General features: G+C 45.7%; 1 protein-coding gene across 3 annotated transcripts in view; it reads left to right on the top strand.

Annotated features, from left to right (window-relative positions):
* Positions 1 to 12,152, top strand: part of LOC115153118 (ninein-like protein) — a 45,263-nt gene extending 33,111 nt beyond the window's left edge. For 2 of the 3 annotated variants that reach the window (XM_029698182.1, XM_029698183.1), the window contains 14 exons: positions 650 to 718; positions 823 to 947; positions 1,160 to 1,527; positions 1,824 to 2,954; positions 3,913 to 4,017; positions 4,135 to 4,204; positions 4,374 to 4,658; positions 7,358 to 7,471; positions 7,581 to 7,727; positions 7,862 to 8,011; positions 9,616 to 9,729; positions 10,836 to 11,033; positions 11,107 to 11,220; positions 11,310 to 12,152. In XM_029698182.1, the coding sequence (XP_029554042.1) occupies positions 650 to 718; positions 823 to 947; positions 1,160 to 1,527; positions 1,824 to 2,954; positions 3,913 to 4,017; positions 4,135 to 4,204; positions 4,374 to 4,658; positions 7,358 to 7,471; positions 7,581 to 7,727; positions 7,862 to 8,011; positions 9,616 to 9,729; positions 10,836 to 11,033; positions 11,107 to 11,220; positions 11,310 to 11,501 (3,182 nt within the window). In that variant the 3' untranslated portion in view covers positions 11,502 to 12,152. The remainder of the gene's footprint in view (positions 1 to 649; positions 719 to 822; positions 948 to 1,159; positions 1,528 to 1,823; positions 2,955 to 3,912; positions 4,018 to 4,134; positions 4,205 to 4,373; positions 4,659 to 7,357; positions 7,472 to 7,580; positions 7,728 to 7,861; positions 8,012 to 9,615; positions 9,730 to 10,835; positions 11,034 to 11,106; positions 11,221 to 11,309) is intronic. The other variant, XM_029698184.1, reaches the window with a different exon arrangement.
* Positions 12,153 to 12,840: the final 688 nt, after the last annotated feature.

Here is a 12,840-nt window from a genome sequence, read left to right as displayed (position 1 = left end):
CAACAATTTCAGTTAGTTCATATCAGTCAATTGAAATAAATTCATTAGGCCCTAATCTATGGATTTCACGACTGGGAAGGGGTGCAGCCATGGGTGGTCCTTAGAGGGCCCACACGAGGTGAAGGAGCCGGATTTGGAGGTCCTGAGCTGGCGTGGTTACTCCCTCAACTTGACATCTGTGGCATTGTTGTGTGACACAAATGCACATTTTTAAAGTGGCCTTTTATCCCCAGCACAAGGTGCACCTGTGTAATGATCATGCTGTTTAATCAGCTTCTTGATATGCCACACCTGTCAAGTAGATGGATTAACTTGGCAAAAGACAAATGCTCACTAACCGGAATGTAAACACATTTGTGCACAAAATCTGAGAGAAATACGCTTTGTGCGTATGGAAAATTTCTGCAATTTTTTTCTTTCAGCTCATGAAACATGGGACCAACACTTTACATGTTGCCTTTATATTTTTGTTCAGTGTATTTATTTAGACATACTGTATACTAAAGTGTTAACTGAACATTTTATAAAATGTTGTTCTCTAATGCACTTACACACACCTTCTCATTCCTCCACTCTGTGTCTCTCCAGTTACAGTTTAGCTTAAGTCACTTAACTACTCTTTACTGTAATCTTGTCCATTGTGCTTCAGATGACCCTGAGATGAAGAGAGGTATTTCTCCCATGGCAAGGAAAAAGCTTCAAGTGGCCGATAAGAATGGTAAGAATTGGAAACGTCAATCTTTTTTATTTTTTTCCCCCTCTCTGTAAAAGCCTGTTGGGTGTGACTCGCACACCTTGGTTATTTTGATTCTGTTCCCTCAGGCCTGGGTTCTCTGGAGAGTCTGCCAGGTCTTGTTGTGAGCATTGAGACTGAGATGGCCATGGGACAGCTTAAGGAAAGGCACAGCCAGGAGGTGCAGGACCTGAAGATTGAGTTAGAGACCAAGGTAGAGATGAGGCGTTGTGACACACTGGCTCACGCATTTTTGTATTGTTTTGATTATCGTCTCCTATTTTTTTTTTTTGTGAAATGAAGAGGTCCAATTGTAGGTAATTTGAGTGAAACGTTGTTTTAAAAAAAAAAGAAAGTTCAGTACATGGGAAGTGCATTTTTCAAATTCTGGGATATCCCTGACCCCTCATCATTCTCGCCCCAAAGGTGAACTTCTACGAGCGCAGCCTGGAGCTGATGCGGCGGAACATGGAGGTGGAGAGGAAGGACATCTCTCAGGGCTTCAAGGTGGAGATCAGTGATCTGGAGGAGCAGAAGGCCCAGGTGGAGGAGCAGGTTAAGAGGCTCAGGGAGGAAGTGGAGAAGCTGCAGGCCCAGCTACAGCGCCACTCCGGGGGCCTGGGAGGGCCAGGCTGGGGCACTGACCAGGAGAGAAGGGCCCAGCGCGAACAGGCAGAGCTGGAGCAGAACTATGCCCGGGAGATCAGTAACCTGGTCCAGAGGCTAACCTCAGAGAAAGACCAGCTGGAGGCTGAGCTGAAGCTCAGAATGGACCAGGAAGTGCTGCTCGTAAGGTGGGTGTGGCCAACTTATCTTACTCCAATGGCCTGTATTTTGTAATTCAACTCAATTCATTTCAAGTTCACATTGTTGTATAGGTTGGCTAACTGTTTCTCATTAAAAAAACAAAGAAAACATTTTTGTGCCAACTGTAGTCCCTACAACTTCATCCCTTTAACTCGTAACACATACACTGGACTTACAAAACAATGGTGTGTGTGTATGTGAACTGGGAATGGTGTACTGTGTGTGTGTGTACAGTTTGTGTATCTGTTTGTGTGCCTAAGTGAACAGTCTGCTATGTAATCAGGGAAGAGGCAGAGCAGCAGGTGTCTCAGATGAAGACACAGCAAGACCAGGCCCAGCACAGCCTCATGCACCAGCTACGCTGTGAGCGCCTGCGGCTGCAGGAACCGGAGCAGGAGAGGCACAGGGAGAGGCTCCACAGCGCAGAGAGGGCGAGTGAGGAGCAGGCCAGGATCTGCAGCCGGGCCGCTGTGGAAAGGAAGAGGCTGGAGGAGGAGCACCAGGAGGAAGTTGAGACACTTCTTCAGGACAAAGAAATGGTGGCAGAGAATTGCAGCCGTCTGTCCAGTGCTTTCATACACCTGCAAGTTCAACTGAGGGCCAAAAAAGAAGACACAGATACCCTGAGGGGGGAGTTGGAGACGGCACAGGAGGCTCTGAGAAACGAAGTTGAACGACGCTCAAGGCAGACTGCTGAGCTGGTCTCCCTGAAGACGGACCGAGCGAAGCTGATGGAGGAGCTGAGAAAACACACGACAACCATTGACCGTCTGCAGTCAGATCTTGACTGTGTCACTGAGGAGTTAGACCAGTGGAAGAGGGTAGAGGAGAGTCTACAGGAAGCCTTGAGGCAGGAACGAACCAAGGTTACACGGATCCAATCCACCCTGGACCTGGAGAGGGAAGAGACGGGCAGTCTGAGCCAGGAGAACGCCCACTACAGCCGCCTGGCAGACCAACTCTCCAACCAGATCGTAGAAATGGAAACTGAATCATCCAAACTCCGAGACCACATCCAAGAGCTGAAAGCCCAACTGAGTGAAACATTCAATCTGGTTTCTAATCTAAGGACCCAGCTAGAGGCCAAATCCACAGAGGTACACCACCTTGTGTCAGATATGAAGCAGATGGCAGGTCTGTTAGAGATGGCGGAAGCCCTGTCTAATAAGCACTATAGGGAAGAGGAGCTGCTGAACGCCCAGCTGGAGACCAAGGAGAGTGAGCTGCGCTCCCTCAGAGGAAAAGCTGGCAGCAATGTCCTGCTCCAGCAGGCTCTGCTGTCCTCTCGGGCAGAGGTCCATGGGTTGGAGGAGGCCTTTGAGAAGAAGAAGGGCAGGATGAAGGAGCAGCTCGTGGAGATGGAAAAGCTGGTCATGGCTCTGGAGATGGTGATGGACCCTGCCAGTCCACACAGGTTTGTGACGTGCAGGCCGGTCACCAGAAATCAAACCAACCTTCAAACGACTAACCTGCCTGATTGCAATGTTTTCTTCCCCAAACATGGAGGCTGAGATTTGAATGACTAATTGCAACCGACCAGCTCTCATCTGAAAGAGATCCTCGCCTTTTTCTCTTCAGAAACCTTCTGCCTTGGGCCTCCCGAGTGGTGCAGCGTTGCATCGCAGTGCTAGAGGCGTCACTACAGACCCGGGTTCGATCCTGGGCTGTGTCGCAGTCTGCCGCGACTGGGAGACCCATGAGGCGGCGCACAATTGGCCCAGCATCGTCTGGGTTAGGGGAGGGTTTGGCCGGCTGAGATGTCCTTGTCCCATCGCGCTCTAGCGACTCCTTGTGGCGGCTGGGTGCATGCACGCTGACTTCAGGTTGTCAGCTGTACAGTGTTTCCTCCGACACATTGGTGCAGCTGGCTTCCGGGAGCAGTGTGTCAAGAAGCAGTGCTGCTTGGCGGGTCGTGTTTCGGAGGACGCATGGCTCTCGACCTTCGCCTCTCCCGAGTCCGTACAGGAGTTGCAGCGATGGGACAAGACAGTACCAATTGGATATCATAAAATTGGGGAGAAAAAAAGGGTAAAAAGTACAATTAAAAAAAGAAACCTGTCTTCAACCATTTCTATACCTCCAACATCAAACTGTCTGGAATGCATTAACAATTACTGTCTCTCTCTAACGGAATGGTTTTCACCTAGGTGTGCATGCTAGTAGATTTAATTTGTGTGAATAACATTTGTATCATTTGAATGTTTACCTGTCTAATCCCGTGTCCATTTTACTTCACCACAGAAGTGCATTGATTTCACCCAGTTTTATTTGTAACTCAAATGTTAGCGTCAAATTGTAAATTGTTCCCTGAAATTATTACCCAGAAAAATGCATTTGAGGAGAAACTCATATCTCAACTATTTCAACGCTAGATCTCAGCTAGACAAGCTCAACTGTGAGAACAGTGCACTGAAGGACAGATTGGCCATGTTACAGCAGGATGTCCAGAGACTTGAGGTGGAGATTATCCAGAAGAAGTAAGTTGATCCGTCAGCAATGTTGCTGTGAGAAAATGCTAAATTCAGATGGGGCTTACAAATGTCATCCTGTCTACACGGCAATGAATCATTCCTTTCCATCTTTGATTCCATCAGAAAGAAACTGGACAAAGTGGAGCAGGAACATGAGAAGAACAGGGAGGAGCAGGAGAGGCATTGCAAAGAGGTTTGTTTTCAATTTGTTTTTTCCATTTTAACATAATCACCTTGTCGTTCAACTGACCCTTTCAGCCTTCTAGATTTTCATAGCCTACATTTGATCAATGGACACATGTACATTCTCAATGACCCAAGACCCAGTCTGATGAGCCCTTCCTCGATCCCCTCCCTCTCAGAATGCCAAATACCGTGAGGAGGTCCTGGACATGAGCGCCCGGAACCTGCAGCTGAGCGACGAAAACGCTGAGTTGAGCTCCCGTCTCCGTGGCGACCAGGGGGCAGTCCAGATGCTGACAGAGCGGCTGGCGCAGGTGTCCCGGGAGCAGGAGGAGGGGGCGGCCGCTGCCAGGCAGCTCCAGGAGACCTCCACCCAGCAGGAGAGGGAGAGGCTCCACCTGCAGGCAGCCTGGAAGAATGACAAGGAGCTGCTGGAGAGAGAGCTCAACACCACCAAGGAAAAGGTACATATGGGGGAACCTTTGGGACAGAATAATTATTTATTTGTGTGTGTATATATATATATATATATATATATATATATATATATATATATATATATATATATATATATATATATATATATACTGATCAAAAAAATAAAGGGAACACTTAAACAACACAATGTAACTCCAAGTCAATCACACTTTTGTGAAATCAAACTGTCCACTTAGGAAGCAACACTGATTGACAATAAATTTCACATGCTGTTGTGCAAATGGAATAGAAAACAGGTGGAAATTATAGGCAATTAGCAAGACACCCCCAATAAAGGAGTGGTTCTGCAGGTGGGGATCGCAGACCACTTCTCAGTTGCTATGCTTCCTGGCTGATGTTTTGGTCACTTTTGAATGCTGGCGGTGCTTTCACTCTAGTGGTAGCATGAGACGGAGTCTACAACCCACACAAGTGGCTCAGGTAGTGCAGCTCATCCAGGATGGCACATCAATGCGAGCTGTGGCAAGGTTTGCTGTGTCTGTCAGCGTAGTGTCCAGAGCATGGAGGCGCTACCAGGAGACAGGCCAGTACATCAGGAGCCGTGGAGGAGGCCGTAGGAGGGCAACAACCCAGCAGCAGGACCGCTACCTCCGCCTTTGTGCAAGGAGGAGCACTGCCAGAGCCCTGCAAAATGACCTCCAGCAGGCCACAAATGTGCATGTGTCTGCTCAAACGGTCAGAAACAGACTCCGTGAGGGTGGTATGAGGGCCTGACGTCCACAGGTGGGGGTTGTACTTACAGCCAGACACCGTGCAGGACGTTTGGCATTTGCCAGAGAACACCAAGATTGGCAATTTCGCCACTGGCGCCCTGTGCTCTTCACAGATGAAAGCAGGTTCACACTGAGCACATGACAGACATGACAGAGTCTGGAGACGCCGTGGAGAAAGTTCTGCTGCCTGCAACATCCTCCAGCATGACCGGTTTGGCGGTGGGTCAGTCATGGTGTGGGGTGGCATTTCTTTGGGGGGCCGCACAGCCCTCCATGTGCTCGCCAGAGGTAGCCTGACTGCCATTAGGTACCGAGATGAGATCCTTAGACCCCTTGTGAGACCATATGCTGGTGCGGTTGGTCCTGGGTTCCTCCTAATGCAAGACAATGCTAGACCTCATGTGGCTGGAGTGTGTCAGCAGTTCCTGCAAGAGGAAGGCATTGATGCTATGGACTGGCCTGCCCGTTCCCCAGACCTGAATCCAATTGAGCACATCTGGGACATCATGTCTCGCTCCATCCGCCAACTCCTGGACAGTCTGTGGTGCAACGTGGCGTTGGTGGATGGATGCTTTAGTCCAGGTCTGGGAGGAGATCCCTCAGGAGACCATCCGCCACCTCATCAGGAGCATGCCCAGGCGTTGTAGGGAGGTCATACAGGCACGTGGAGGCCACACACACTACTGAGCCTCATTTTGACTTGTTTTAAGGACATTACATCAAAGTTGGATCAGCCTGTAGTGTAGTTTTCCACTTTAATTTTGAGTGTGACTCCAAATCCAGACCTCCATGGGTTGATAAATTGGATTTCCATTGATTATTTTTGTGTAATTTTGTTGTCAGCACATTCAACTATGTAAAGAAAAAAGTATTTAATAAGATTATTTCATTCAGATCTAGGATGATCAGTCAGTCAAAAGTTTGGACACACCTACTCACTCAAGGGTTTCTGCCGCTGAAAAACATCCCCACAGCATGATGCTGCCACCAACATGCTTCACCGTAGGGATGTTGCCAGGTTTCCTACATATGTGATGCTTAGCATTCAGGCCTAAGAGTTCAATCTTGGTTTCATCATACCAGAGAATCTTGTTTCTTATGGTCTTTGGTGCCTTTTGGCAAACTACAAGCGGGATTTCATGTTCCTTTTACTGAGGAGTGGCTTCCATCTGGCCACTCGACCATAAAGGCCTGATTGGTGGAGTACTGCAGAGATAGTTATCCTTCTGGAAGTTTCTTCCATCTCCACAGAGGAACTCTAGTGCTCTTGTCAGAGTGACCGTCGGGTTATTGGTCACCTCCCTGACCAAGACCCTTCTCCCCCGATTGCTCAGTTTGGCCAGGCGGCCAGCTCTAGGAAGAGTCTTGGTGGTTCCAAACTTCTTCCATTTACGAATGATGGAGGCCTCTGTGTTCTTGGACCTTCAATGCTGCAGACATTTTTTGGTACCCTTCCCCTTTGGTTATGCATCAGTAGTCACTCAATTAGACCATATCAGCAAAAATGTTTTAGATTGGTCTAGCGGCCAGCTATCTAAACTTGTAGTAAGCATGGTGGAATTACTGTCCAGGGTGGGGCCCATTTTAATCATCAGTTATCATATTTAAAACTGCAAACATTTGCCTCCACCCAATGACAAAATGTGTAGAATTGCATGAAATGTACTTAAATGTTCTCTTTGTTATCACAAAGGGGGCTAGCTGAAATGTTTTGCTCACGGGGGGGGGGGTATGGATGTGGGTACGCAGACCCACGAGCCACTGCGGCCCCTCGTGATGTGTTCCATTTGAGTTCCCCCATCAAAGTTGCCCATCCCTGGTCTTTGATACTAAGTTTGGTCTAAATTGTAAAGAATGTAAGACAATTTATTGTTCAGCATTTTTTTTTTATCATCTAACTAACAGGTCTCATTAATGGAACCTTGGTTCTTGAATGTTTTGTTTGTTCTTAGCTCCAACGTTTGTCAGAGGTGGAGTCCTCGCTGACCAGCCTGACCCTGAAGCACCAGTGGCTGGAGCAGGATAAGGAGAGGCTGCTGAGGGAGGCAGAGGAGAGGACCCATAAAGTGAGAGAAGGATCTACTTGGCTATAGCATCTCTGTTGGGGGGGATTGTCATCTTCCAAGTACTAAATGCTAGGTTTCCTCTGACTTATGTATGAATGTTTGTTTACAGGTTGAGATGCTCCAGGATTCTCTTTGCTCTGTGGACTCCCAGACAGAGCTGCTTCATTCCAAACTCCAGGCTGTGGGTCAGGAGAAGGCTGATCAGGCCCAGGAAGTTGCCAACCACCAGAGGATGCTGCAGGAGGCCCAGGACAAGGTGGGTGACATCCTGACGTTGAAAACATTGGAAATATCGCCTAACTTTTTGCTGCTCCTGAATTTGCTCTTTAATATAGAGTATTGATACAACAGCTCTTTGACTGACTTCCATTGTTGTGTGCTGATCATCAGGTAAAGGAGCTGGAGGCCAGCATGGGCAGGCTGAGTAGGGAGAAGGAGCAGCTGCATCTGGCCCAGAAACATCATGAGGAGGAGGCCACCATGGCCCTACAGGAGGAGTGCCAGAGCCTGCGTCTTCAAAACCAGGAGCTGCTCCACGAGGTAGGACGACGTCACTTGCTCCTGAAGCTATTGTTCTTCCTTGTTCAACAACATATAACACTGAGGCAGTTGACGTGATGGGCAGTAAGTTAACATAGTAGCACAGATAGGAGACCGACGTCTCACCGGATGTATAAATCTGATGCATCGGTTTAGCACTTCTTCTCGCCACCAAATCTGGAGATTGAGAGGAAGTCCAGTGGGAGAAGATGGAGCTAGATGGGACTTGGCCAACATTCTGCAAATGTTCTCATTGATGAAACATTCAATCTCAATACATTTCTGCTCCCAAAACTAGAATCTGTTAATAAGAGTGCGCCAAGTTTGGTAGACTTTGCCATTTCTAAAAGTAAAAAAAAGTGCATTGTTTAGGAGTGCAAGGGCAAATTGAGTTATTGCACACGCACACTTCAGAGTAGGCTTTTCCCTAATGACAATATGCAAATGCATGCTACTACGCACCAATAAGATCTTGCTGGCTCGTGCTTGGCTTTCCACCTCCTTGCTTTTTCAGCCAACTATGCTTAATTTGCTCTCAATTGGAAATAACACCGGAGGTGTATCTTGGGTTAGTTACCAGCAATGTTCCCTCGAAGCTGTGCGCGGGGACGCTTCTCCTCCAGGACTGCCGTGCAGAAGAAATGCCGGGCCCCGCAGACGCGCAAGAGCTTGAACTTCACTGAGTTCGCCCCATTGGTTTTCACTATATAGATAAAAACTAATTCTGTGATCGAATCAACATTATATCAGTCCCTTTTCAATGCAACAAACCAAAGCAAATTAGTGTGATTTTGTTGTAGGCGCAGAGGCAGAGCACAACGAGGTAGCCCACGAGCTGTCTTTCAATCCCCCGAGAGTGAATGCACGTTTCAGATCAGTTCAGATGTGCACATTTGTTGATATTCTTTGCTAGTTAGCGTGTTATTAGCCCAGTTATAGATTAGTATAGGTCGGCAATGGGGAGTTACTGCTTCCTACAAGAGCATAAAACGTGTAGGCTACATTTCAAGCTGTCTTTGAAAAGCCAGTCCGGTAAGAAGCATATGTCTTAATAAAAAGGGGCAATAAGCCAATATGGAGGCTAGCCCTGTGCATTGTCTAATTCTCTGTATGGTAATAATAATGCTTTTATTTTGTAAAGTGGTTTCTTGCATCATATAACACAATGCAATTTACAGTCACCTATTTGGCCCGTGGTGTTAAAGACCAAGTAAAAAAATCATGAATTAATGTCCTTCATAATGTACTTTTTTAAGTCTCATGCAATGTAGGCTTGCATTGAACACCACATTTAGGCTACTGACCTATATCATAGAAATCTATTTCTATGTGAAAATGTTATGGGATTGGCTCTTTTGTTTTGTTGGTAGACCTACATTATGCCTGTTGGCTACTGTCTAAAACTGTAAGGGAACAGCCTCAGTGTTCACTATAAATGCACGCCGGAAGTTGTACAAAATTCTCACAACGTTCAAGTTTCCGCTAACAAGACCTAAAAGTTGCTCAGTGCCCCAAAAAATGTGAGAGAACATTGGTTACCAGTGTCTTTGATAGTCTTTCTGAAATGTTGGTTGAAGTTCACTGTTGTGCTTTGTTTCCTTCAGGTGTGCCAGCTGCAGGGCCAAGACTTCCAGGTCCAGAGTCTGACCCAGGAGTGCCTGACTATGAAGAGCAAACAGGCACAACTGGAGGCTGCTTGGGCAGAGGCACAGGACCAGGTGATTACCGTAATTTCCGGACTATTAAGCGCACCTGAATATAAGCTGCACCCACTGAATTTAAAAAATATATATATATATATATATTTTGAACATAAATAAGCCGCACATGTCTATAAGCCGCAGGTGCCTACCGGTACATTGAAACAAATGAACTTTACACGGGCTTTAACGAAACACTGCTTGTAACAAAAATAAATAGGCTTTAACGAAACACGGCTTGTAACAAAAAATAAATAGGCTTTAACGAAACATGGCTTGTAACAAAAATAAATAGGCTTTAACGGAACTTGGCTTGTAACAAAAAATAAAGAATTAGCAGTAAACAGTAGCCTACCAAGAAAGTCATTGCTCCAGACCAAGCTCCCGTGCAGCAGCTCTATTTCCTTTTCCAACAGCCAGATCAATCGCCTTCAACTTGAAAGTTGCATCATATGCATTTCTCTGTGTCTTTGCCATGATGAGGGTGACAAAATGACTACCGTAATCAGAATGATGGGAAGTTTGAGCGCGCTTGATTTAATCTAAACAGTAAACAAAAAAGTTGTTTGACCTTAACCCGTTCGGCAATTTCATTGGTCTAATGAAAGCTTAATGCCACCAAAAAACTGAGCACGTCACAGAATGTGTTTTTTTAATTTAATTTTTTTTTAATTTTGAAAGCGGGAAAAATCCATATATTGTTTAAGAAAAATATATGGAAAAATCCATATTGTTTAAATCCATACATTGTTTAAGCCGCGAGGTTCAAAGCGTGGGGAAAAAGTAGCGGCTTATAGTCCGGAAATTACGGTACGCCACACATTTTGGTCAAATAATTGATCAATTTACTTTTGCTGAGGCACCAAAGAAAGCAGGTTTGCCAATTTAAAGTCAAATTAAGCAACTAACACCATTGTCCAAGTTTGCACTAATCCTCCCCCTCAGGCTTGTGAAAGTTTAGGGTAATTCCTTTCATGAAAATGTCCAAACTCCATTCTTATGTCCTATTGAGTCTAACAGCATGTTTGAGGGGATCAGTTTGAGCAAGAATGGGATGTAAATCTGACTACAATGTATTCGATGCTCAAGCAGTTTTATTTATTATTTTTTATTTTTTTGTGCAGGCACTGCAGGCAGAGACAGCCCTGGCCCAGCATGCCCAGCAGCTGCAGCAGTTCAGGGAGCAGGCAGGACTGGGGTCTAGGGAGCAGCTGGCACGCCTCCAGGCCCAGCTGGCAGAGGAGCGGCGCAGAGGGCAGCAGCTGGAGGAGACCCTCCGCACACAGGCCCAGCAAGCCAGTGCCCAGATAGGCCTGCAGCAGGTACTTTACTGCACCACAGGAAATGTGTATGATGTTGACATGGTCTAAATGCTCTCTCTCTGTTGGCGCTCAGGAGCAATATGAAAAGGTGATGGGGGACATGCAGGAGAGGATGGAGGAGGTGGAGACCAAGCTGAGGAGTGTGCGCATGATGCTGCAGGAGAAGGTCAACCAGCTGAAGGAGCAGGTCAGTTTACCGTTCATATGAGACAAACAGCAGTCAGAGAAACGTCCTGAAAATCGGACTATTTAATCGTGTCCCTTTCCCTCCCACAGCTGGCGAAGAATGCCAAGTCGGACATCATGCTGAAGGACCTGTATGTGGAGAACTCCCAGCTGATGAAGGCACTGCAGGTCACTGAGCAGCGGCAGAAGAGTGCTGAGAAAAATAACTTCATCTTAGAGGAGAAGATTACAGCCCTCAACAAGCTCCTTCGTAAGATTGCCCCTGCCTCCCTCTCGGCGTAGGAGTTCCCTACTACTCAATGCTACGCCCCAAAATACATTGACATTTGTGAAACAGTTTCCTTCCCTTAACCTTAGTATAGGGATGACCGTCCCAATGACATGTTTATGCTTAATGTGGCGAGTGGTCCACAATATGATTTTGTACAATCTATAACAAAATCACTGTGTTACACCTTCCTCTTGGGATGGTGGGTTTGACTGCACACAATTGGCACAGGTTGTGGGTAAGTGGAACAGAACGTTAAGTATTTTCAGCTACCAGGGTAATATGCATGACTTTTGTTTTTGTGTATATAAAAGATATTTTTTTATTTTAATTATATTGAGATTAACGCGAGACCCATTTTTTTTTGTGATGGTCGATCAGAAGTTTCATGAAGTATTCTCTCTGTAGAGGCAGGTAGTCTGTTAGTCTGTTCGTTACCTTCTAATAACCTATCCTCCAGCATCATGCTGTGTTGGTAGGTCTGAGAGTCAATTAGATGTTTAATGTATAAATAACATTCCAGTTTGATCACCAAACACACTCCATTAAGGTACTTAACTTTACGTTTTGGTCTGTCTGCGATGAATGGTACTGTAAGCGAAAAGCTGAAACCTCTCTTAATCACACAAATGAATCAAATAAATGGTTTAGCTACTTGTTTAATAGTTATTTATGGTATTTTAAAGTATCAACCAAAAGCGCAGTACAGTATTTACAAATGTCAAGTTTTGATACACATGCCCTTTTTATAAAATCAGCACAATTTTCAACCCTGATGCACTGCTGTACAGTCAACCTTTTGAGTACTAAAAAAGGTTGTTGGGACAATGTATTGTCAGTCGAGTAATGTATTTAGGTAATTATTGTAAAAACACTAACATGCAAGCTGTGGATTTGTCATGCACTACACAATCAATGTAAAACAAAACTGACCAAGTAATACATGTCCTCGAGCTAAGCATGAATTCATTCTTGTTTTTAAAGCACTTTTTCAAAACGGCATGACCTGACGCATTGTATCACTCAATGGGTAATCCTCTCTGCCGAAACAAAGGTATGGTATTTGATCCAAGACATGATATGCTCCAAGACCCCCTGGCGAATCAACTGCTCACACTTCCATTTTGGCAAAGTACTGTGGAGACCAAGCAGTTGAGTTTGAGTGTTAATCATTTTCATTGCCTTACAAAACACATATACACAGAACAAAAATATAAATGCAACATAAAGTGTTGGTTTCATGAGCTGAAAAAGCTTCATGCACAAAAAGGGTATTTCTCTCCAATTTTGTGCACAAGTTTGTTTACATCCCTGGTAGTGAGCATTTCTCACTTTGCCAAGATAATCCAAGAT

The sequence above is a fragment of the Salmo trutta genome, chromosome 18 (assembly GCF_901001165.1).
Source record: "Salmo trutta chromosome 18, fSalTru1.1, whole genome shotgun sequence".
NCBI lineage: Eukaryota > Metazoa > Chordata > Actinopteri > Salmoniformes > Salmonidae > Salmo > Salmo trutta.
This window is presented reverse-complemented; position numbering and strand designations above follow the sequence as displayed.